Genomic DNA, 26,419 nt, shown 5'->3' with positions numbered 1-26,419 from the left:
GGTTCTCCTCCTCTCTGACTCGCTTTCCTTCTTTCCTCCCTTTCTCTGACACTTTCACTCGCTCATTGTGATTCTCATCAGCCTGTATTAGTCGCAAATGCAGAACTAAGTAGCTGTGACAACATTCTCAGATGCTCCAGCTGCCTCAGATTTATTGAGTTATTAAAGTAATGTACTGTGATTAAAAATGCTAATTTTCCCTAAATCACATGCCAGCTTGCATTGTGTTTTTTCAATAGCTGATTTAATTACATGGAAAATGAAACAAGGGCTGATGATTCAATCTTTGCTGCCAAAAGCCTCTTGATACGAGAATGAATTACCTCCAGATACAGAATTATTGTCTGAGCTGCAAAAAGTCTTTCAGTATTGTGCAAGCTGTAGTGAATACAAAGGCTTAAATTTAGCCATCGTTTTGTTCATATCTGATTTCAGGTCACACATTCACAGATTTTGTCTTGGTGCATGCTCACGTGCGAGCTTGAAATGTCCTAAACAGAACAGGAAAGCAGATTTGCTGTTAAATTACTTCAGGCCATGATATGAAAGCAAGGCTTTGAGTTTAAAATCCCCATTTTCTCTTTAAAGCATGCTTTCTTGGTGTAGAGTTGTTATGATTTTGCAGTCAAAGCAAGGATTTTATATTATAAAAAAGGGAAAAAAGTTTTCGTTCCAAATATTATTATGAGTTGTGTCCTCGTCTACTCTAAATAATTTCCTCTCCCTTGAGGGATTTGCTCAGTGTGCTTTGCTTGGCTCATTTTGGCCTCTGATTATGCATTCATGTATTCCTTATACAGTGTGCAAACCTGCAGCTACATTGGACACATCTCTAAGTCGCTTTTGACACCATTGTGCACAATAAACAGCATTTCTTCTTTTTTTTTTTTTTTTTTCTTCTTTTACCTCAAGCGGTTGGTTTCTCCTACTTCAGTTATTTTGCAAAACATGCAGACTCTCCTTTTGAACATTGCAAGGCATGGTTGTTTTTTGCAGCTACTTAGAAAGAAATTGCACTTTAAACAATGAGATGAAACAATTTAATCTCAATAAAAATCTCTTGCTACACATTTTGTTGCTGAGCTGATTCCTGTCCTTTAAATTCTGCTCAAGATGACCAGAAGAGCTTTAGATAACGCTTGGATCATTTCCAAATTACTCACCGTGCACTGTAACAGATCCTCAGCAGTATCAGTGCCACTTTACAGCCCTTTCCTCTAAATAGGACTTATAGGTGAGTGTGCGAAACATCCATGACCATGTCAGGTGCTTTTTTCCCCCCTCTCTCTGGATTTCAGTAGGCTGAGCTTCACTGGTCTTCCAGATGTCCTGGGCATAACAGTTGCATGTCAGCTCTGTAGCAGGGCTCTAAATGGGTCACTCTACTTGATATCACACAGCTACTTCACAATGACACCACTGTTCTCTCGATATTATAGCACACCAGGTGGCTCACTATGAAAGTCTTAGTCCTGGCAAATATGGACTGCCTGTCATTGTGAGTACTGGACAAAAGCAAATAGACATTGCTCTGTTCTTTTAGATTTCTTGTTTGGCTCCAGTAAAAACATTGATCTGAAAATTATTTAAAAAAATAAATAAATACAATCTAATTAGCTCCTGAATATAAAATGCCTCAATATGAATATGTATCTATTACGAGTAGGTAAATTGGTGACACATTCAGATCATGAAATGAGACAATACATAATATTGTCATCCCCAAAATAAAACAAATCAAAAGTGATTAAATGTTTCATGAATTACAATGTGTTTTAATCTGTAATTGGTGTGAGATATTCTAATCCAGGAGCGTCTAACGTTTTTTAGGTTTGACTCTTTGCTTTTGTGAATTTGATTAAATAAAATGCAAAGAAATGCACTATTGTTAGCTTATTTTGCTAACTGAGTTATTGTATATGGCTTTTAGCATATCCCACTGGTTTTCTCACCAGCTACAAGAACATCTTTAAGTTGAGTATGATGTTATTTCCTGATCTGTGTTTTTAATTTAAACAGTCGCTAACACTTTTTGGTACCCTGTTAACTGCTTCAATTTAAAGTTAGAGTCTTAAAATACTCTCCAATAATTTTTGAGTAGTTCCTGTTTAAAGTCAAACTCCTGTTTTGCTTAAGCTAATCATTTGGCTTGTTTATGACAGAGGCTTGTTGGTCCTATATCACAGTTCAATATGTATTTTTTTATTTACCATGTATATATTTTAACATCAAATTTCTTCTAACTGCGGGTCAAAGCAATCCGAGTATCAACAATTATAGTTTTGCCACTGTTTGAGAACCTTCTGTCTATAGAAATCTGTGTTGATGTATCACTAAGGCTATCAGGGATGGTAAGCAATAAGACAAGCCAACCAAAGGGAGAAGTGGGTTGTAACCCCAGTGATTTATGATTTATGGTTTGATTACAGTTCTTGCATCCTGCCGAAGTCTGGCTGCATCAGTCTGCATATTGTGAACTTTTTTTCTCTTCTTCATGGCTTTGGTCACGCAGCAAGCTCCAACTCGATCTGCTTCTCGTCAAAATGAAGCCCACGTTTGCTCGTACAGGGACACACACGGCCGCAGGACGGCGTTCAGGCACACACTCACACAAGTACACTGATTGAGAGATAAAATGGAGAATAGCTCTTTTAGTCAACTGAGCAGTCTCTCTCTTCCTGCAGCCTGGCAACTATTCAATGCAATTTACCCCCTACAGGAAAATAATATTGATATTCACAAACGTACTCAGTAATAGGACAAAAAAAAAAACTAAAGCAGTACACCATGAAGTGTGAAGCAAGCGCAGGTGTCCATCGTCTCATATTCATGATATCACACTCAGCAGAATGAAAATCAGCATATTTATTACTGTACATATGAATGAGAATTCAATGTGTTTTCATCTTGAAAGTCAATATCACTTTTTTGTTGAGAAGCAGCCTTGGAAATTAGACAATGTACCTTTTTTTCTCCTCTGTAGCAGCCTGAATGTTTTCTATTGAGAGCTGAACTCCATTCAAAGGCGAATTCAGACCTTGATGAGAAAGAAACTCTGTAGCTAAGTGTGTTCACTTTATGTGCCATTTGTGGTTTTTACCAAGCATTGATCCATCTGTCTTTGACCATGTTGGAGTATGAATAGGATGAAAGCTCCTGTAAGAGCCTGTCACCGATATTATGTCTTCCTTTGCATTCTCTGAGCTTACATTTGCTCTTCTTATCTAAATTCTCTGACTTCACAATCTGAAATAACTTAAATGGATCATGTGAGCTTATTTAGTTTCTTAAGTTGCTTACAGTTTATTTGACTTGATTTTATAGCTTTCACAATCTAAATCAGCCTGTAAGGATTGTGGTGATGCCAAATGTTAGAGTACCTTTATAAGGTATTCATACCTTTTGGAAGGTTTCACATTTTGTCACCTTACAACCACAGACTGTAGTGTATTTGAATGATGTTACATTGTGAAGCAAAAGAAGATCAGCTGTCACCATTTTTGCTAACATGGATATTATTTTCAGGCTTATAAAAATGTATGGTGAAAAAGTTAAGTTTTGGCTTCATCTGATCAGAAGAACTTCTTCAAAGTTTGTTTGCTGTTTGCTCTAAAGGGGTTGTGATCAATTGCAACATGCTTTCTTCTTACTTTTCTTCACAAATGTTCTCTAGCAAACATCCAAGGCTTTCACAGAACACATGTTTTTATCACTGGAATAAATTACTCACAGGTTAATTTTTCTTTGTTTAGGTAATTTCTGAAGACAACTTGTTGCACTCTTTGTGCTTAGGGTTATGGGAGTAAATGGGGATGAAACTACAACAGTTTTAGGATTAATAGACATAAAAACACTTAAAAAACTAATACTTTGAAGTTCAGGGGATGCGAAAACTATTAAAGGCAATGTTCTGTAGAATCAGAACCTTTAAAATTAAAAATAATCCAAAGCAAAGAGAAAGAGCTACGTAATATTCGTCTTCTGCATGAATCATCACATGCTTTAGTTGGCCTGACAGCAACAAAAAGAGTGGAACTGATTGTCTCTGGCAGCTCGCATAGAGATCTGAAATTAACACCTTCTGAAAGCTGATGTTAAAAACCAGTGAACAGGATTTTTTCTTTTAAAAAAAAAGTCCAACCCCAGTGATCTCAGCGCTCTCAGCAGCTCTGGTGTCGGCAGGTACATTTGAATATGAACGGTCCCCGACTGAAAGGTTATGACCCATAAAGAGTGGGGAACGATCTGAGTGAAGCGTGCAGAGGGGCGAAATGTCAGGCTGAGAATGGCAGGAAATATGTTAGTGACAAGGAAAAAGCTGCCCCTGGTATTCTAGAGCCCCAATGAGTAAAAATAGGGCATTGGGCAAGAAGGCAGGAAACCAGCAGAGCGAGGCCTCTAGTAGGAATTTCTTCTGGGGAGGAGAGATAAGGGACTTAACTCCGTCCTGTCTGGGCAACCGACTTCGACATGCGACATGTGATCACAGAACACTTATACAGAGATGGACAGAGGAAGAGGAGATTGAAGAATTTAATAAATAATTGAGGCAATGAGTGATGCGAGCGCCGCTCAGTGTGTGCCTGTGTTTGTGCAAGTTTTGCGATGACTTGTCAGTTATTTAGCATTGACAGGACATTTTAATTAGGTCAGGACTCGTGATGAAATGCAGGGACCACAGCATGCACGAGGGCTTTGTCACGCAGACACACATTTATGCACGCAGACATACACATACACACACACACACACACCCACAAACTTATGCACATGCTGAAGTAATGGCAAAGTAGTGGAAAGTACCGTGTCTGTGAGTGTGAGGTTCTTCAGGTTAGAGAGTGGAAGTTAGACAATAAACAGTGGCCTTATCAGACTGGAGGCAGAGCTTCCAACATGATCGTTCTGATTCTTACAGAAAAATATGGCCCACTTACTCAAATGAATAAGCAAATTCTATAAACAGGGCCCTCAGCAAAAAGTTAAAGTATTGAGAGCTAAACCTGTGCTTCCTCACTGTCACTTTAGCACACTGATCATGCTAATTTATTGAATTTGAACACAGTTGCATGACATCACTGACACAACATTTATCAGGATTTTTTACAAATCAAATTTTCAGGCATGTAGTGGAACGTGAGATTGATGGCGTGAAGGAGGGAAGCTAACAAGATGATTATCATATCATTGATTACAGTAATTTGTACCTGGGGACGCAGTGGTTCATCAGATGTGGCATTCATTGTCAAGTACACAGTTGACAATGTGGCCACTTCTTATAAACTGAGGGCGGGAAGGGAGTTCCTGATGTGTAGGAGGAGAGTCAGCGTTCACCAACCTCTGCTCAAGAAGCTAAGAATAGAGCACAGCTAAATTAATGAAACAGCAAAAAAAAAAAAAACTTTTTCAGATCAGGACCAATCCTAAAACACATATGTTTTATTATAAATGATTAGACAGTCATGTAGTACTTTTTTAGTCATTACTCAAAATATCTATGTTACAAGTCACAGTCACCAATTCATACTTGCGTTCACACTTTGATTTCCATATTCAAACTTCACTGAGTTCCCCAAGGACAATAAACCATCTCTGTTGATTTTTTTTTCTTTTTTATGATAGTTAAAACAAATAGTATCTTGTAAAGATTATTATTTTTTTTTCACATTTGGATCAAGCAGTTATTATTTATGAACAAAACTATTAGCCAGTAGATATTTGGAGAATGTGTTTCACGTGAAACATTCATGGTAGAACATTGTGTGTTAAACATTTCATGCAAAAACAATGCCTGTAAACTAAAATATCAGAGTATGTAGCAGCACTCGATTCATTTTTAGACAAGCATTACTTTTTAAACAAGATGGAATAGTTAAATCATAATGCATTTTACATGGAGCATTATAAGAAATGGACCACCGACTAAAACAACACAGCCTTCTCAGTAAATAATCATCTAATGCAAATTTGATGATAGTTTACCAGTTTATGAAATTAAAATTATATATTAGCTCTTTGTTTAGCTTTCAGATTGACTCTGTAATAAGAACTTATCTCTGTTTCTCCAAATCGAACTTTATAACGTAAGTGTGACACTGACTACTAATAACAACTAGCAGAGACTCCACTTGAGGAAAATCTGAACTATCCCTTTGTACTATGTGAACATTTTATTTTTTTTAAATATATACTTAAAAATATGCTTTACTTTAATCCCAGCTTTGGCAGGTAAAATCTTCAGGGAGAGCCTGAACTAAAACATTAGATAAAAGGAAAAGCTAAAGAAAGACTTTAAGAATTATATTTCTGTGTGGAATATGATCATTTAGAGTAAAAATTTGGATTTTAAAGGCAAACATCATGACAGTAAGTGTCCTTATGTGTCCTTGTTGTGTCACCTTGCTTTCAAATTGAGGACACTGACTCCCTCCAGCATTACTGCTGTGGGAGACAATAACCTAAATACCTGTCAAATTTCTACCATTCTTCCTCTTTGCTTTTCCTTTCCTTTCTCTTTCTTGGCGATCTCATTTCATCCCTACTTTCTCACTCTTCTCCTTTTCTCCTCATGTGCCCCTTTTACCCGCACTCCCCCATGGTCACTCTCTTAAGTGATTGCTACATTTCATCTCATGGTAAATCGGCCGTCAGCCCAGTAAGCTATCATTATGCAAATGATGGGCAATTCAATTTCAGTTGGTCGGAGGGGGAATTTCTAATTAGGGTGAGCCAGAGCTCTCAAGATTGAGAGAAATATGTAAAGGCAGAGGAAGAGAGACAGTAAGGTGGAGAGGGGCTGTGAATGGATAAGCAGAGGTAAACGAAGAAGAAGAAGAAGAAGAAGAGGCCTAGCGAGAAGCAGCTGGATGAGAAGTACTCATCCACAAAATCAACACCTGCATCACAATTTTACTCTTCAGCTGGTTTTGAGTCTCATATCTGCTTCTCTTCTTTCTTTTTTGCTTATCCAGTTTATTTCAGGTATTGTCTGGATTTAGTTTCTTTTTTTTCAGCAATAGGAATATAAAATATTTCTCAAGATTACAGCAAGGCTTATAAAAATGTCTTATATTTCTCCATGGGATCCTGTGAACCTATATTTAAAGATTAATATGATTTCTTCAGCATCACACTTCACCAGATATTGTGGTGAGGAAAGTTCTAAAATTAACAGAAGAAACATTTCATAGGGGAGAAAAGAGGTGAGCTTAATATAAACTATAACTATGAGTCACCTGGCACTGATGTCACAATAGGTTTCTCATACTTTGTCATCAGTGTGACACACCTAAAATCAAAACTTGGGTCATTTTCTGTTACCTGATATATACTTGGACTTTCCTTGTGGTGAAAAGTCTCGAGTTCTGAGTTTGATTGAAGCATCAAGTTCCCTCTTGACATCTTCCAGACAAAACGCCCACTGATCGCTAGTAATCAGCTAAATCTAAACTAGGGGTGATTTAAGGATTGCAGTCTAAAATACAGTATTTACAAATGCAGGAAAAACAGCCATTAGATACATTAAAGATGCTTTAAAAAAATCACAATTTTACTGAAAATCATCAAGATGATTATAATAACAACGCTGATTAATTTCTCTCTACGCTGATTGAAGCAGTCTGATGATTGTGTTTAATTCTGTCTTAAATGTTGTTTTTTCTTGCACTTTTACAGAGCAAAGACTGATCACTTTAACTGTATCAGTCTTTATGTCTTTAAGTTCCAAGCCTTAAAGAAAGCTGTTAAGCGGAATGTTAAGACCAATATTCCAAAGATTTTTTATGTATTTCTTTTTTTCCTTCTATGTTTTGTTTTTAAGATTTAACTGCAAATGCAATTTGTTTTTCTAATTATGTACATTTATAATTAACCAGTATTTTAAAGTCATCATTACAAAGCCAGACAAAAGGCACATAAGTGTTTTTGTTTCATTAGTATTCAAGACCGACCTATGTTTTCACTTGAGATTCCTCTAATGAGCAATGCCATGAGTACCTGTTAAGTCTTAGCAGTGTCCCGTTCGATAGATTGCCAATTTATACTAAGTTTGAATAAAATAATACAACTAATGATAAGTTCTCAGAGCTATTGTTTCCTTTCTTCGGAGCATTTGCAGTTATTGAGTGGCCAGGGTAGTCAAAGACAACATACAGACATTCAGTGGAAAATCAACAAAGTTGAACAGCATAACCGATGGTTTCTAGATCAAGTTAAGGTAAACTGCAGTTGAAGCTAATCTTTCTGTATAAGTCAAAAAGGAACATAAAGTTATATAAATCACTTTGATTTCTAAATGTTTTTTAATCATCTAAAAAAACTAATTTACTTAAACAAATTATTTACTACAGTAATGTGTTATTTATGTTTGAGTAGAGACCTGGGAGTTGGCCATTCTGGGTGCAAATGGCTTGGGGGAATTGCACAAAGGGGATCGCCCAGATCACCATTATGCACCAAATGCCACTGCATAGTGCACATACTACATCCTGACTGCAATAATTTTAAACTAGCAGTACATCAATAAAAACACAAAAAGTAAAAAGGGGAACATATCTGTCTATAAAAACAAATTAAATAGTTATTTATCATGGACACATTACATGTGATGTGTGTCATCATGTAGTTTTCAGTGCTGATGTAGATAAGTATGAAACTTTAAGACCTTTCAGGGTAAGATTTACTTTCCAGGGTGATATCTTATGTGATCTCAAATCATAAATAACACCGAGCAGGCATTTAGCTCTGTGGCTGAGATTTCAAAAGTGGAAAGATAATGAAGACCAGTAGCAAAATATTTTTATGGCCAATAACCATCATAAATCAGCAAAACCCACAGACAATCAAATGAGGTTTTCTGGTTGACCCAATTTACAAATGAGACACTTTTCTTACTTCATAGTATATGAGCACAGCAACACAAACTTACCTTTACATCAACTTACTGTATTGATCATAAATTGACTACTACTTTAAACGGCTATTGCCGCTGTTTCACAAAGCTAAAGAACAAAAACAGATAAAGTGTTAGTGAGTGTGGCCTCCTGTTCTGGTAATTTTATGATTCTTTTAGATTTTGTAAAAACTGTGACAGTAAAATATCAGCAAACCAATCAGTATTCCTTTATGTTTTGTTGCAGTATTTCATGGCCATTTTAATAAGCAATTGCAAGACTGCTAAGATTTCTTCTGTTATTCAAGCATTACATACGTAGCTGATGTCATTGTCTAACATTCAAAAAAACAATGACTAGCATCAGTTTCAAAGAACGCATGTCCAAATCTTCCAGGTGCCAAATTAAGTCTAATTATTATTTTTTTTACAATAATGACAAAATGTAAGGGCAGTTATTTACACTATTACATTTTTCTACATCTGGCTGTTTATGAAATCCTTTTAAAGGAAATAATATGCTCAGAACTTGTCATCATATTTGTCTGCATGTAACAGGTTATGGGGTACAAAAGCACTGGAAAAACATTCACTAAGTGCTTTTTAGTACCATGCACGATCACTTGAATAACAACACTGTGGGATTAAAAAAATGGACGTAGATACAGAAGCACAACAGTGCCATCAATGGCCAATGTGGGAATTACTATTTTATGTATTACCATAGGCATGTATAATACATGTTATAAACCTTTACAGTCCATTGCATTGTGCAGGTTTATTTTTGATAGAGTGTCTCTTTTCCTCCATACACTGTAACAAAGCACCAGGCTTGTTTATTTCTTTTTTATTGTTTATTCAGCAACCCAGAGGGGTAACTTGTTTCCTACAGGGAGAGGAAGACAGACAAAACAGGGAAAACTGCTGGTCAAACTTTTCCATCATGATTTAGTGAACGTGCTACGAAAATCCTTCCTTACATACTGAGGTAATTTGCATCTCTCTGTGAGTTAAACCTTAGCTGATCATTTTTTACATTACCATTAAATTTTCTCGTTGATTGGTTTTCTGTCATACACATGCATCTGGACATGTGCAGGTGTATGGATGTGTAAGCTATGAAGCAGGCACACATGCACACAGTGAGAACAGAGGATTCGGCTGAGATCAGCAGCTCACCCTCGGCTGTCAAATATTCTGTCAGCACAACCCAAGAATCACAATTGGACTCTTTGGGAGGCATTAATTCAAAGCACCGTAACAATGCTCTCTGAAACCAAATCAACTGCCTGTAGTCAGCATATCAACTCTCAACTCTTTCTCTTTATCTCTCTATCTTTTCCTCTTTTCTGGCCTCCTTCTCCTCCATTGCACCCCCTTTCTGTAATGGCTTTTTAGGACTGTATTTCTCCATCTTTCTCACTATGTAGTTGAATCTTTAGTTATGCCTGCAAAGGGGACTTGCTTTGTTTGCTGTAAAGATACTGATTATATCTGGAACCTGCTGTTTATATTTATTAAAATAAGACACATTTGCAATCAGAGAAACAACTGTTTCATAAAATTTGTATTTATTAAGGAAGACCCTTTATTTCTGGGACTTAAAATGTCAAAGATAATTCTGTTTAAAGCAACACATTAAGGTTTCTCTCATTTGCATGTTGTCTGTAAGAATACATGCAAAAACATAATCATGGTGTTTCATTACAATAATAAATAAAAAACGCACCAATACAATTTGTCATGATTTTAAGAAAAACATTAAAGATTTAGGAGTTATAATCGTTATTTCTGCCAGGTTTGCAGTATGAAATAAAATGCTGAGTTCTTGGATAGCCAATCAAAGGAATTGTAAGAATGAAAAACAAACTGAGATATTTAACAATGACCCCACTGATGATAAATCCAAGACTATTTGACCTCTGCCTTTTGATAAAGGCCTGCAACAGTTTCATCAAATCATCATTGTTATCCTGCAATAAATTCAGCTTCTTTTCTCAGATCAATAACAGTTATGTTATAAGAATTTAGTATTATTTTTATTATCATTACACTAACTCCCATAGATTTCCCCTTGCATAAAAACTTAACATCTGTTAGTTTCACTCTCCTCAATGACACTGATTAATTTAGGGGGGGGGGGGGGAGATCCATCTTATTTTTGTGTCCTTGACTTTCCATGTATGGCTAATGACATAAAAAAAGAAACACAAAATCCTCCGTTTTTTCTCTTAGTTAAAGCTTTTCTCAACCATCTGCTTTCAGCTTGTAACAGACTATATCTTGCCAGAACACAAGAGGAGCCTCTGCTTGTCAGCTGTTGGTACAAGTTGTATTGTTCTGCCATATTTGTTTGGTCTTCAGAAAACAAGCTTGTAAAGATGAGGGGCTTAAAATGATAGAGGGAGATAAAAGAAAATGAAAAGTTTCTTCTCCTTCTGTGTGTCGGGCAAACAAGGGCACTGACTGTACCTTATTAATGCACTCCATCTTTCCTGGTTTTGTGTCAAACTTAATGCAAAGGGCAGGTGTGTGTCTGCAAAAGAGAGAAGGTGACTGAACAGAGAGCAAACACATTTCTACCATCAGGAGTTATTTTAATTCATATTATCCTTGCCAAAGGCTGGACTCTAGAGAAAGGTCTTTTGAGTTTTTCTCTTGCGTTCAGCTTTACTGATGTAGATGAAACCAAATTACTTTATTTCCGATTTAAAAAAAAAAAAAGAAAAAAGATGAATAAATTCCTGGCTTTTATTCAGCATTTCTCTGTGGAGATGTAACATATATCCCACTATCTGTGGACCGCATAATATTTTGGTACATTTTAAAAAGCACTGTTGAATTTTCTATCACACCTGCTTTCCACCACACGCAGTCAAGCTTTGCATTGTTGTTCAGGAGATACCGAATCTGTCACCAAGCAGTGCGACTGGAGACATGAATCCAAGTCAGAAAGAAGCATAAGAAAAATTCTTGGACTGAACCAAAAGCAACACAGTGTTATGAAAGTTTGAGAAAAAACACTAAGTCAAAAAGTAAGGACAGCGAATATCATAAAAAGATACAGTACTTTATGTTCAGTATACTCAGCAGTTTCCTTTTAGGTAAAATCGTCCTGCTTTTGTTATCAGATAAACTGCTATTACTAAAATATCAATGTTTTCATGGTTGATGGAAGTGTGGAAAATCTGCAGCTTTGTACCCCCCTGTAACCTGGGATCTGTGTTGACTAATGGAAGAGAAACTATTGGAGAAATGTAAACACAAGATACAGCAACAAGAGGAAGGGTGGAGTTAGGAGGATCAGAGGATCCGAAAATACAAGCAAACAAAAGAAGACAAGAGAAAGGTTTATATAACAGCAGAGCAAAGATGAATACAATTCAATTTCAGATGAAATGGTTATTATATAATTACTTACCAAAAATGTGTGCATGTGTACTGACTTGTCTGCAGGTGGATTAAAGTTGCTGAAATACTACAGTAGATCTTGCTATAAATAGAATGTATAATACTGATGTTTGTTGGATATTTCCAGCAGTATGACCAGTAGTTTAAGTGTCAGTATTGGCCCGAGGCAGGTGGCCCCTGGCTTCATGTTCTGGTTACGCTTGAGCTGCTTTGGCCACAGTTGACATCTCTTTCACGCATAAAGAGATGTGTTTTCCACAGTGCAGCAGTTCTTTGAAGTAAAGCACTTCATTGAATCTGAATGACAGACAACATACTTCATCATTTTTAATACATTTATATGTCCAAAAAGTAGTTGTTGTGATCTTATACATGTTGCTTAAAAATACGAGCATTTTTATATTTCTGTGTTAGAAGCTTGAGTCATAATTTTTCAATAGTTCATTTTTCTGGCATAATTCAAAATATCCCTTTGAAACAAGCAGCATTTTTGCACTTCACATTCTAGAGGCTCTAATCCACAGAGATTAGCAGAGATAGTGTAGGAAAATTAACATCAAACAGTGTGTGTAAATCCCCCCTAACACTCTGTAAAGAAGAGTTGGTTACATAAAACACAGAAGCCTAAAAAGTATCAAAGGACGTTCTACTAGGATTTAGGTGTAAATACAACCTTCTGAATCCTGATGCCTATACATCTTTTGTGGAATATAATTATTCAGTCAAATGTAAATACCCCAGATGCAAAGCATATTAGAATATCATGCATCATTTCTCGTCAGATTAAACTATATCACACTTATTACTAAATATGTAAGGAGTAGTGATTCATCAGAATGCAATATGTAAACCAATGTAGCAGTATGCATCTGCACCCCTTTGATTAAAGCAACTATAAGTTTGTATAGACCACTGAAAAAGTGATTCACAGTCTGTTATTGACTGTCGGACCACACAGCTAGAATATCGACTGATGCATGTTTGTGATGCTGAGCTCATTACTTAATATCTGCAGATCTCTTAGCAAGAGCATGTTTAGAGGCAGTAACAAGTAAAATAACTTTTATTTCTGTGTGTAATATTTAATGTTATTATGCAGGCATTGTACAGTTCAGGTAGAAATACCATTCTTAGAATGTCTACGGTACATACATATTTGGTGTGCATTCACTGTGTGTGGATACATTGAGAGCATCATATGCCACCGATGAGTGCTATATGGTGGTCATAGTGTTTCCCTATAACTCTGTCTGGAACCTGCATTCCTCTCATTGCCAGCGTGTGATGAGTGCAGCCTTTCAGCTAATCTGGGAAGAATGTTGGCCTCAGTCGCACATGTGTTCCATTAAGACCAGATCTGTGTAAATAATATAACATGCAACAGCTAGCATTACAGCAGGTAACTATAACCCCACAGCTGCGCCTTTTGGCTTTACGGTGCCCTAACAGCCCAGCATATAAAAAGGCAGAGCCCATCTTGATTTTTATTGAGAAAATGTATGGCACCACCCTATGTGCTTTTAGCAAGCAGTTGATTCAAGGAAAATTTGCTGTTAAAGTAATTATGGTTTGTTAGAGAAAAGAGCTTTTCTTTTTGGGTGGCTGTATAAATATTTTTTGTGGAAATGTGATGGAATAAAAACATTTTTAAGTTATCCAACACCCACATGAAGATGGACTGATCAAAACTTTGTGTACAATTTCCAGTCTTCAGTTTTTGTAAAGCTGAAGATTTACAAAAACTGCTTATACCAATTTGTGACAATTCCTATTTCCTATTAAGAACAATAACCAATGAACCATGGAAGTGTTCTACAAACTATGTCTTCCTTTAAAATAGTTTCATACATTTCTGTGTTTTCTCTGGCATCATTCTTAAACACTTAACTGAGAATTACATTTGCTAACTTTGAGTCATCTTTACTGTACAGATTTCACACTAAATAGCGTAGTGGTTCCTGCTACTGTAGCTATTTGGTTTGTTGAGTTCACTGATGGGCGAAAGAAAATTTTCACTTTCTAATAAGCTAAAAATAAAATGATTGTAGTTATCAGCTGATTTCTCTGTACATGTCTACATCTAAACAACATACTGTATGTTGCTTGGAAACTTAATATGAAGACAGTTTTACAGTAAAAGTAAAAAAATAAGTAAATACCTGAAAAACCTAAGGCAAACAAAGCCATTATTCACTCATTTATATTGATAGAGTAATGAAAACAATATGTTTGAAATATGGCCACGCAAAATAAACTCTTGGATAAATAATTTATTTGAAATCTTTCATTTTTTTGCATAAACAAATGAAAGATAATTTTTTTATACAAAATTAAAATCTTTCATTCTTTCATCTTTCATTTTGATGAATTATTCTGTGCATCAGAATAATTGCTGTCATGTAAACTTGCTAAGCCATAAAATATTGTCACATGGCTGGGGTCTGGCAGCAATGTGTATCCCTCCCTCCATTGTTAACAGCCTCTGTGTTCAGACAACTCTGATTGGCTCCTTGTGTTTATTGTCTGATTGACTCGGCCTCTGCTGGGTCGGAGGACGATTGTTTGCTTTCACCATCTGCCTGGGGAAGTCCCTCATCGTCTCATACAGGCCCAGTTACAGTATGTAACACAAAGTTCAGAGGATGCCCGCACCTTCCTGGTGTGGTGCTGCATCTTCCTGTCACAGATCACTAATGCTTGTCAGAAAAGCAGGTCAGTTATTTATTCATGTGCAAATTTACTTCTACACTTAGAGCAACAAGTGAACTCTCAGAGCTACTCTATTTTAGTTAGAGCCATACTGGGGGTGCGCTAGCCTAAGAAAAGAAAGAGGGGTTAGACGGAGCATGAAGTCCAGTGAAGATGGCAAACGACTTAGAGCCGCGGTTTGGCAGAATTATTACAGAAGCAGGAAAAAAGTAAGTCAAAAAACTGAAAGAGAGGTGGCACGGGGCGAGAGCCACTGAAGTGAGGCCTCAAAAACAAAAGAAAGCGTCAGAGAACAAGTGTTCCAAACAGTGCTTCTTGCACTTGTGAACTCTAGTGAGCCAGTGAGGAAATGTAAGGGAGTTTGGCCATTGCTGTTCTGGTTGCCAGGACTCCTAATGAGTCTGTCAGGGCCAGTTAGCACAGCCAGGCCTGCTTGTGTCTCCTCCAGGCCACAGACAGCTGTTATTAGCCCTGTAATGCAGCATGCCACAGGGCTAGATTAGGCTGGCACACTGGAAAAATATCAAACATTCACTCACTGTGGCCTCTGTTGGTTAAAGTGGCTATTCTGTGAGGCGTTCATTTAGTCATTTCTGACAAGGTAACTAACAAGGTTCCAAAAAGAAACAGGGAAGCCAAGAGATCGGCTACAATATACCTTGTTCAAAGCTTTAAATGTGCATCAGATACTTTGAATTTTTTAGTTTCAACATAAGACTAATAATACGTTCAGGGAAAACAGCCATTAGTTCAAAAAACAGCTTTACTTACTACCTTTACTTAATTGCTTGTAGGAACCTTGCAGGGTTGTATTTAATAATGCTGTGTCATCATTATGCAACCCATATCACTGCTGCTTACTCATGTGTTTTTCATTTCATAATGAACATAGGAAATCAAAATAGGGCACAATGCATGCCCTGTGTGTTATAACCTACATAGGGCAATGCTGGAGTGAGCCAATAAAGTTTTATTTTTTCAGAATTCAGCTAACGTATAGTCATCACTTAACAAAGGAACTATTACAAAAACATTTTCATTTAAACATAATGAATAAATTCACAAATAAATAATTAGAATTACATTAAATTAAAATTTAAAAAGGCCTGGCCCTAACTATTTCACAAATCTAAAGATACTTAGAAAAAATGTATGCAACTTTTTTTTATTCTAAACTGAAGCCAGTTAACTAATGTGCAGAGAATAGTAATTATGCACTATACATTATAATCTTACTGGCTGTGTTATGAACTTCTTTCATACATGGTGTGTTACCCAACCCTTTACATACATTACTGTGTGGCTTTGTGGTAGTTGTTTTACATTAGACACTTTAGACACTATCTGCAGTACATCTGTGGTTTTTTGTCATTTTACTTTAAAAGCTGTATCCTGTCATACTTTCTTTTGCACAGTAGAGGTGCTTAAGCGTGTCACGTGATTGATCAGAAGTGAAAGGCAAGGTCAAAATAGTCAGCTCAAAGCTGTTTGTCTCACTTAGCTGTTAAAATATGTGAACACGTTTCATTTATTTGAAACATGCAAATGTGTTCAGTTTCTTTTGGTTTTTGTGCCCAAAAACTGGGTGTGTTATGTGAAGTGAGGTGAATCTTTTAAAAAGGGGAGAGCAGAAGTGATGCATGTATGACTTAAAATAAAAATGAAAACATTGTTCTAAATTGATTACCTGTTTTTTGTTTGTGCATATTATTTCCCAACTTGTTTTGATCACCAGCGGAAAACACATTTTCAGTGTTTGTTTTAACCAAGCAGCAAACAGAAGCTAAAACTGTCCCCTGAGAGGAAAAGAAACATCTAATTTTTGTCAATTAACGTACATAAAAGGACACTGATGTACTGCAAATCAGGTGAAAGCAGTTGAGAAGGAGTGAAGATAATGTGAGAATAACAGAATATCAAGGAGTCTCGGAGGTGCAGTGAGGTGCTCATATTTGAGAGGGAAGTGAGGAGCGAGATAATGACAAAGAAACGTGATAAAGGAGGTGAGATTTGAAGTGAATCCTGGGAGGTGCTCACGCTGTGGCTGTGGTCCTCGCTGTCAACCCTGCTGAGCTAACCACATCTTTTCCTAGCAGGAAACATTGTATTTTGTCCTTTTCTATTTTTTTTCTTCAAAATCATTAGCTTTAAAACAAGAGAGGGCCTTTTGCCCCAATTCTTTAGGCTGAGTTTTATGGCAGAAACTCCACATGTGGAAGTGCAGGGAGGAGCCAGGAGAACTAAAACCCCCTTCACTCTAATTATGGGTTGTGAAATATATAGAAAACATAGTGGAGCCCAGCTACCAAAAACACAACAGCTTAGTGAAATTAGTGCCACTGCATGGGCTAAACGTATGCAGTTATTATGTATGGGAGATCGCCATGATCTGAGTGGATTTAGCATATAGCCAACATGGAGGCTTTTGGACTTGGTGAAAATCTAAGAAGCAAACTCTTCATAAACAACTAATAGGACTGAGCTGTGAGATTTCATCATACCTAGTTTGATAAAAAAAAAAGAAGAAAGAAAACTGACTTTGTAAATAAAAATAGTTTAACAATCATTTTTTAGATTCTGCTTAAAAATTCAGAAAATTTACTAAAATTGTTCTTTTTCTGCTTCTACAGAACAGATACGCTGCTGCAGACAGAGGCGTGAGGCTCTACAGTTCCCTGCCCATGCGCCCAAACCCTGATGGCAAGAGGCTGCCCTCTACTGGGGTATGATTCATCTTTCTCACCCCAACCCACCCCTCCATCACACCTCTGCACCCTCTCCACCCATTGGTCTCATGTTAACATAAATATCACCTAATGCAGCACAATGGTCCTAGCAATTTAAAAGGGTGTGCTGGGTTTAAAAAGTATGAATAAAAGTATTGAAAGTTTTAATTTGGAAATATTCCTCTTAGATGGGAAGTGTCTGAATCACCAGTATTTAAATACCAGCCAGGAAAGAGCAAATTATTGCAGCACAGTGGAAAACATCCAAACAGGACTTTGCAAAAACTTTTCATATTTTGCTATGTTACGCGCATAAAATTAAATACTGTATAGTGGAATTTGATGCGAGAGACCAATATAAAGTAGTGCATACTTATGAATTGTAAGGAAAATTATAGATTTTATACACATAAAATTCTCAACTACCCAGAGCCAATACTTTGTAGAACCACCTTTTGCTGCAATTATAGCGACAAGTCTTTACATGTCTCTGACCTCCAGGCATATATAGAGACATACATTTTAGGCCATTCTTCTTTTCTGGATAGCTCTGGCTCACACAGACTGAACAAAAAGCATTTGTGAAGCATCAATTTTCAAGCATTGTCAAACAGGGATTTTCTTTGCTAGAGACAAGAAAGCTGATCAGAGTTGGTGAGAAGATTGAGTGAGCAAAATACATGGAAATCCTGTAATAAAAATGTGAAGGCTAAAAAAAGACCTTTGTGACAGGAGTAGGGATTTACAGGATAATTACCCTAAACATAAAACCAGAGCTACAACTGAATGGTTTAGAACAAAGCCCAAAATGGCACAATCAAAACTTGAATATTGCTGTCTACTCTTAAGTTTTGTTTCTCTTTTCTTTTGCACAAAATAATTGGTTAAAAAAATCAGTCTGGAGAATCTGGAAGAGACATACCCCAAAATGACAGCTGTAATTTAAACAAGATGTGGTTTACAAAGTATTGACTGAGAAGGGCTGGAAATGGAATACATGGCATATTTCTTTTTGCATAAAAAAAACAATTACACAATTATGCACTACTTAGAGTTGGTTTCTCACATAAAGCCCCAAAAAGTTTGTGGTTGGTTAAAAATGTCCAAGGGGAATGACTACTTAAGGTTTTGGATACTTGGATATTCCTTATCTTGCAGCAGGGTAGTCCCTGTTACTATGCTCACATTCCCCCTGAATGGTCTTCTCTGTGTCATGTTACCACTTCATAACTAGTGTCTAATTAATTCCATATATTTTGTAACATAGTTTCCGTACAGTTTGTGTTGTAACATTTCAAAAAAAGACCTTTTTCGGTAGATGATGAATTGCTTTTAATTATCATCATTCACAACGTAAAAGGATGGAAGAGCTTTCTGAATAAATTTCTGTTACCTCAAACCTGTTTGTGGCGCAAATTCTAAGGAGATGTGAATGTAGACAAAGCATAGTTATTTTTTCATAATTTCTGGTGTTTTGCAAAATATTTGTGTTATAACAGCACTATTTGAACATCAACGTCTCATTTTCAATTATTCTAATACATAAGTGTTCACAAGGATACTAGAAAAAATGATTAAGTTTATTGAAGTTGCTGCACTTGCAACTCTTTGACTTTGACAAAGTGCTGCAGTAGTCAGCCTACTTTGTTTGTGAAACCTCTCTTTCACTTCTTTTAAATATGTAAAAAAAAAAAAAATCTTTTAGCGTTGTAAAAAATCATAATTAGAATCTAGCTCGCCTTGCTTTTATGCATTTATGTAACAAAGGAGAGAAAATGAAAGAACAATAGAGCAAAAAGAGAGAATTTAATTTCCTCCGTTTTTTCATGTTTCACTCCATGCAAGTGCTTTTTGAATTATCTCCTGGGTGCTCCAGGGCTCAGCGAGAGGAAGAGTGGGTGAGTCAAGGGGGGAGGGAATATGAGAGAGAGTGAGAGAGAGAGGGAGAGAGAGTGAGAAGACAGGCAAAGTTAAAATAAAGCAATACAATATTGTTGGTGTGCACCTTTAATTACAACCAAGATTATATTGATGTCTCTGGCCACATGTCCTAAATCATTTATCAAGAGAGAGAGAGAGAGAGATTGCTAACAAAGCATTTCTAAGAAAGCCACCCTCTCACAGGGGCTGGAATCATATGTTATCTAAAGTGAATATTGTTAATGCTTTTCAGTGAAGAGACCTACTTACAAATCATGGGAATGAGCTCCTTGTCAGGGCATGCGTGAGGCAGTGAAGATATAAATCTACCCTGGTCTGATACTCTCTTGTGCAAATTATACTGCATCTAAAACTGAATGTAGGAGCTGTTTGTGAAATGAACTTATTGGTTAAGAAAAAACAAAAAACATTTGTGCAAGGCAACAAACACGTCTAAATTGTCTGCTTTACAGTTCAGAACTTAAAGATTACATCTTTTGTGCAGATTTGCAAAAGGAGACAATGTGTGCTATTTTCTTCCACACCCCCCTTTGGTTATCTGTCATTTCCTTTTGTCTGTTATTACCTGTGTGTAAGAGTCTGTACAGTAGCACACTGTAGCTACAGGGCTGTATGGAGAGGAGGAGAATATAAACCACTTAACATGCAGGAGGAAACCAGACGTTTTTCCATTGCACTTATCAGGTGCTGCGGTAAGAGCAAGTGTCAAGGTGCAGTAGGTCCCTGCCCCCCTTCACCCCACACCGCCCTCCTCACCCTTCCTTTTCTTCCTTCTCCCCCCCTGCACACCCCTTTTATTTTCCCTGATTTCTATCTCTGTGCCCCCTCCCCTCACTTCATCTCCACCACTCACTACATTCAGTTCAGTTAAAAGTGGGCTTGGCACTTCCGCAGCAGCTAACTCCCCACTTACCCCCCTCACCACCAACACCACTTCTTCTCTCTCTGTCAAACTAACCTCTAACTCCTGCTTTTCACCTCTGTGTTTCCTGTCAAGGTGCACTGCCCACCTCCATATAACCCAAAACCCCCCAACCTCCGGTTCTGCCCCCGCAACCTTTGCTTTTCTCTCTTTTAACATCTATTACAGCGCTAAGTGTCTATAGTTTACTTTCTAAAATGTTCAGCCCAGAGGCCATGATCTCCACGGCTCTGCTGTGATCCGTGCAGAAAGGGAGTTGTTCTGCTGTATGAGTGGCTTTGGATTAAATTCTTTATCAGAATAGAAACATTTCAGACTAAGTGTGCAATACTTTGTACACAATGTTTACTAGTTATGGGTCAGTTACCACGTATGAAGGTGTTTCAAGACTTTAAAAGTGAAGTTTCTGTCAAACTATTCCTGTTTAAATTTCTTTAAATGAGATCCCAGAGGAAGAGTAAAGGTGTCTGACTGCCGGATCCAGGAGAGCAACTTTGGGTCTGCCCTACCTGCTTCAGTGACTTCTAAACCTTTATTTTGCTTATAAAAAAGATAAAATCCATTGTTTGGACGTATTTACAGTTTCAAAAGCATAATTTTAAAACTACAATTACCAAGTTACCAGCAACATGACTGATAAGAATTCAACTGTGGAGTCTTGACTGTTCAACAAGCCTGTTATAATAGTTTTATTAAGTAAAAAACATCTACTATATTTAGTGATTTTTTGCTCTTTAAACTTTTTCTTAGTCTATGAAATATTGGTATTATAATGCAGAAATCTGTAAGTGTAAGCACAACAGACTAATATTTTTGAAATAATGACATAAATGTTTGCGCATTTTTCTTTGCAAAGTAATTGAAATTTGGGTAGATTTGGATTTTTTTTAGGCCTCATCAAATATTAAGACCTGGACTTTGATTGAGTAATTTTAACAAATAAATGTGTGTGGCTATAAATCCCCCCATTGTATCTCTGGCTGTATGAAATACAGCCAGAGATTAGACAGCCAGTGGTTTAACTTCCTGTTGGAAGTTAAACCACTTCAGCAATCTTAAGTCTTTTGTGGATCTCATTGACTTTGAAAATCTCATTTTGACTTTCCAGTAGAAGTGCATTCCCACAGCATGATGCTGCCTCTGCCATGGTGTGTTCAGGGCATCACTCAGCATTCTTTCTCTTAGGTTTTCATTTGCTAAAAAAAAAGTAAAACACATACTGCATATTTTCCATTACAGTTTGTAATTTTGTTCTACATTGCTTTGAATTGTCATAGTAATTAAATAAATACATTGTGGAAAGTGGTTGCAATTTGTGTAGCTGGTGACACATCAAGGGATGTTCACACTTCTTGGGCACTGTAGATACAGAGCACATTGATTTGAATACAATAAAAACAATCTACTGTTTAAAAGTATTTCAACTCTGCAGAGATAGGAAGGTATCATAGCACCATATATGGTATGTGCAAGTGTTTGGAATCTTTCTTAATCACAGAAACACAAGAGTTTTAAATGGTAAAGTCTGAACACAAAGTTGGTTTAAACTCCAGATGATGCAATGGGGGTCTGAGGTGATGAAACTAATTATTAAACATGCTTGATGGGGGAGGGAGGGTTTTACTTTACCTGATTGTGAATTCTTTGTAGAAAACCAAATTGTTTGAACTGCTTCTCTAGCTGTTCCTGTTGTTTAGTTCTCCTCCCTTGACTGTAGCACAGAAGGGTGAAGGTTCAGAATCTGCTGGAACACAAAGATGACAGCATCGTTTCAGAACTGTTTTTTTTTTTTTTTACATCTCTCTCTCTCTCCATGCTCCTTTGTCTCTCTACATGTCTTTTTCTCTTTCTCCAAGCTGATTTGGAGCCTTGCATAGTCAATTATGTAGGGAGTCAGAGTCAGAGAGGGGGCTTGAGCTTCCATATTTTGGTGTGATATTAATATTGCATGAGCACTATTCTGTAACGATATCTAAGACAGTGCCTATTAAGGCGGCAGCAGGAGAAGAATGTGACAGACACAAACACACACTCACAAAAAGAGCCCGAGAGCAGGGGTGAATCAGTCAGGATCAGGCGCAGGTTGTTCTAATTAGTGTTTTCCTGATTTAATATGGAGGAGTATTAAGAGCGACTAATTTTCTTGTTTAATATGTCATGTTTGTTTATCCTAACATGACTCACATCATTCTGCAGAGCTATTGTGTTTGATGTTAGTGGGAATTGACTGATGTTCACTGCATCTGTGCTAAAACTGGAATATTTTAACCAGCCCACTGGAAAGAAATTTGAGAAGACAACTGTGCATTGTATAAAAATACTATTAATAATTGTAATATTACATGTTTCGGAGCAGGGAGGATCTGACAGCAGCCTATTTATTTCCAGCTGCTGGATGGGTATCAATGATGCATGCAGTATGTGTCAACAGTGACAGGCTGAGAAGGTCCATAGTGATGACTGAGATACTGAGCGTGGACACTTATTTCTTTTTGGCTGTTAAGTGGCAGTGACATGGTGCAGTTTTTGCAATGACATCTCATTTCATGCCACCAAAAGCTGATATACGCATCTGAGTTTTTAGCTGTAATGGATGTAAATTCTGCAGAGAAATCTGACTTTTAGAAAAGATTTATTTGGCTGCAGATTTTAAATGATTACAGAAGATTTAAACTTTGTGTTTGGAAAGATATATTTTCACACTATTGAAAACACAGCAAACAATTCACCAGTAACTAGTGAACTGTAATGGGATCTTTGCAGATATAACATTGTTTTACAAAAAGTGTTTCATTTATCACAAGCTATTTGAACTCTAAATAAATAAAGCCAAGTATTGCCAGACATTATCATAATAATATTATTATTATTATTATCTAGACAATAGCCATCACCCCAGGGATCTGTTTTGATGCAACCGACTTTAATAATGTACCAACTAGCACATTTAAAATTTGTTAAACTCTTCTTTTCTAACTAAAAGCTTGGCTTTATGTGTCTTAGAGTGACACTAATCTTTGCAAAGTGAGAGAAAAAGAGAAGCAAATTATGGAGTGTTAACAAAACAGCACACTGCCATGACAAAAGCACAAACTAGAGGCTCAAAGTGCTACTTTTAATAAACACCATTTTGTGATCATGGCATTGGCTGCATGTTGAAATTTCAAGAATTGCTACACTTTCTTACTACATAATATTTTTTACATAGACAAATTTCAGATTCAGAGTATATATTGCTTGTTTCTAATAAGCTCTATGTAAAATCTGCCAAACTAGGGACATTGTCACCACCTAAACTTTAGAAGGTACCAGTGGGTTTAAGCCATGCAGTCATTGATTATGATTAATCTTGAATCTGTAAATTGGAAATTTGGAATCTTAAAAAGATGGAATACCTAAAGAGACAAGTTCATTTCCATAGTCATTAATGAATAGTTGCTGCATAAAAGCGAGGTAAAGGAGCAGGAGACATGACAGGTTTCACAGGTACCAGCAGAATTTCACAAAACTTTTTGAAGTTTAATAAAATGAGCTAAAGCTCAGGGATTTTCCTTTATGCATAAATCATCATACACTTTGAAGGTTTTTTTGTTAGGTTGTCTCTTGTTTTCCAAATTTAGTTAATTTCATGTTTTTTGGATTCTTTGTTTTTGTTCTGCTCTGTGGTGTTAGATATGTTTGTAAGCTCTTTACCGAGCTACAATCTTCAGTTCCAGTTCTCTCTACACCTAAGTTTATGTTTTATTTTGAACATTTATTTTTACTTGAAGTCTTTGTTCACCTTGTGTTCCTTTTTTGTGATTCTTTGTCACATTTTGAGTTGAATTTGAATTACTTCTTCTGTTTCTGCTTTTCTACTCCCTCAGTTCAGCTCAATTCCCAAGTTCAGCTTCATCGATTTGCCTTTCCTCACAGATGTCCCTGGTTACTAATTAATCACATGTTCCTTGTTTACTAATCATTTCTCTGTCCTAAACCTATCTCAGGTAGTCAGGTCTTGGCCAGATTCTCCTGTTGCTGCCAACATCTTGTGTTCCTGCTGTTATTAATTAATTAATTTATTTCCTGGGCTTAAGTTTTTGATTTTCCTAATTTTTAATTAAAAAATATATTTTCAATAGCCTGCCTGTTGCTTGTTATCTGCACTGGGATATTGCTCTCCACCCCTTGCTTCATAAATGAGCATACATTTTATTTTTCTTTATTGTCTTTCAAATTTAAAACCACTACCTCTCTTTTTGAATCAAACCTCAAATAAAACTAGAAGTTGGTGCCGGCTAAGAAAAGCCTGATTAGAACAGCTTGACAAATGAGGTGCCTGCATCGTCTTTGGTTCACAACTTCATAGTGTTTTCCTGGGTCATAGTCAATTTTTGAAGTATTATAATATAAGAAGTGAAGTCACTCTGTTCGAACTGATGCACATTTAGCTTTTTAGTTTAATGCAAATCCTTTACATTTTTATCTCCAACAATATTGACAAAGTCTTTACTACTTTACTACTACTACTAGAAATACTCAGGCTGAATGTGAACAGTCTGAACCCATGGACAACACTAGTTGCTGTCCTCCCAGCACCTGCTGGAGTTTAAAGAATTATTTTTTTTTAAATCACAGCTTCCACACCGTATTATACCAATGCCCATGCTGCAAAGTGTCTGGATTAGGACCTACACTCTCCTCTCTCTAAAATGCAACAAATATGTGTAAAACATCAGAGCCATAGCCAATGTGGAGGAAACAGTGTGGGGCGCAGTGGTTGGTGCAGAGGGGCGGCAAACAAGTGAGAAGGGAAACTCAACATCTTAACACTTACCAGCACCCCTCCCTGCTTGATGTATGAGTTTAGTTGTCTTTCTCTGAAATTCAAATGGCAAAAGCAGATGAAAAACAAGAAGAAAAACCTCTGACTTTGGAATAGGACGGTGAGGCTGGAGGGTGGAGGGGCTGAGAAAAAGACCTGCCATCTATGTATTAGTGCTCTGTAAATATTACATGAGCTCCACATTCACTCAGTTGTTTGGCATTACTTCCACTGGATGGGTATATTATTTTAGAAACCATGCCTTGTTTATGGAGAGGTATGACCTACTTCCAGACACTCCTCTCTTTCTCTCTGGTATTTTTTTTCTTGCTTCTTTCTCTCACTCCTTTCCTCTCTAACTCTCTTTTTCCAGTCTCAGCCTGCAAAAAATCTCAACTGCTTGTCCCTGCTGAACAATTACAAGGCAGAGAGACCCAAATGGAGATGTTTGTAGAAAACAACATGTGTATAATTAAGGTTTAATGAGCTCTTGTCAGGGTGGAATGTGCAATTAGATTGGTAATAGAAAATTCTGCCTGAACGCTAGTGGCAGAGGCTGGATGTGAAGTCAGCATGGCAGCGAATGAAAGAACAGCAAATTATTTCGAGGCCCACTGACAGACGAAGACAGCGCTTGGTTGCTGCATTTAGATTTAAATACATGTTGAGTTTTCAAATGCAGAAAGGGAGATTCTTTTTTCTATTTCTTCTGGTGAAGAATCGTGTTCTTTCAAATTACTGTACTTATGCTTACCAGGTTGGGTTTTTGTAGTGAAAACAGACCACGAAGCTTGAAAGCTTTCCTTCACTTCAGTAGGATGAACCAAGACAATGATTGAGATTTGAATAGATAAAATCAAGAATGCAATTTAATTTGAAATATTCTGTATTTCTTGAAAAACGTTTTTCATGAAACTTTTTGACAAGATTACTTTAAGAACATTAAAGTGAACTTTATTTTGAGTGAAGACAAAGTGCTGAAGTTTCTGACCCTGACTATTGAACCAGTTCTATGACTT

At 36.8% G+C, this 26,419-nt stretch overlaps 1 protein-coding gene across 5 annotated transcripts in view; it reads left to right on the top strand.

Moving 5' to 3' along the window:
* The window catches only part of tox2 (TOX high mobility group box family member 2), a 123,068-nt gene that overhangs the window by 35,976 nt on the left and 60,673 nt on the right, over positions 1-26,419 (top strand). For all 5 annotated transcript variants that reach the window (XM_023325588.1, XM_023325585.1, XM_023325590.1 and 2 more), the window contains exon 2: positions 17,638-17,730. In XM_023325588.1, the coding sequence (XP_023181356.1) occupies positions 17,689-17,730 (42 nt within the window). In that variant the 5' untranslated portion in view covers positions 17,638-17,688. The remainder of the gene's footprint in view (positions 1-17,637; positions 17,731-26,419) is intronic.

This window comes from Xiphophorus maculatus, chromosome 20, assembly GCF_002775205.1.
Source record: "Xiphophorus maculatus strain JP 163 A chromosome 20, X_maculatus-5.0-male, whole genome shotgun sequence".
Lineage (NCBI taxonomy): Eukaryota > Metazoa > Chordata > Actinopteri > Cyprinodontiformes > Poeciliidae > Xiphophorus > Xiphophorus maculatus.
This window is presented reverse-complemented; position numbering and strand designations above follow the sequence as displayed.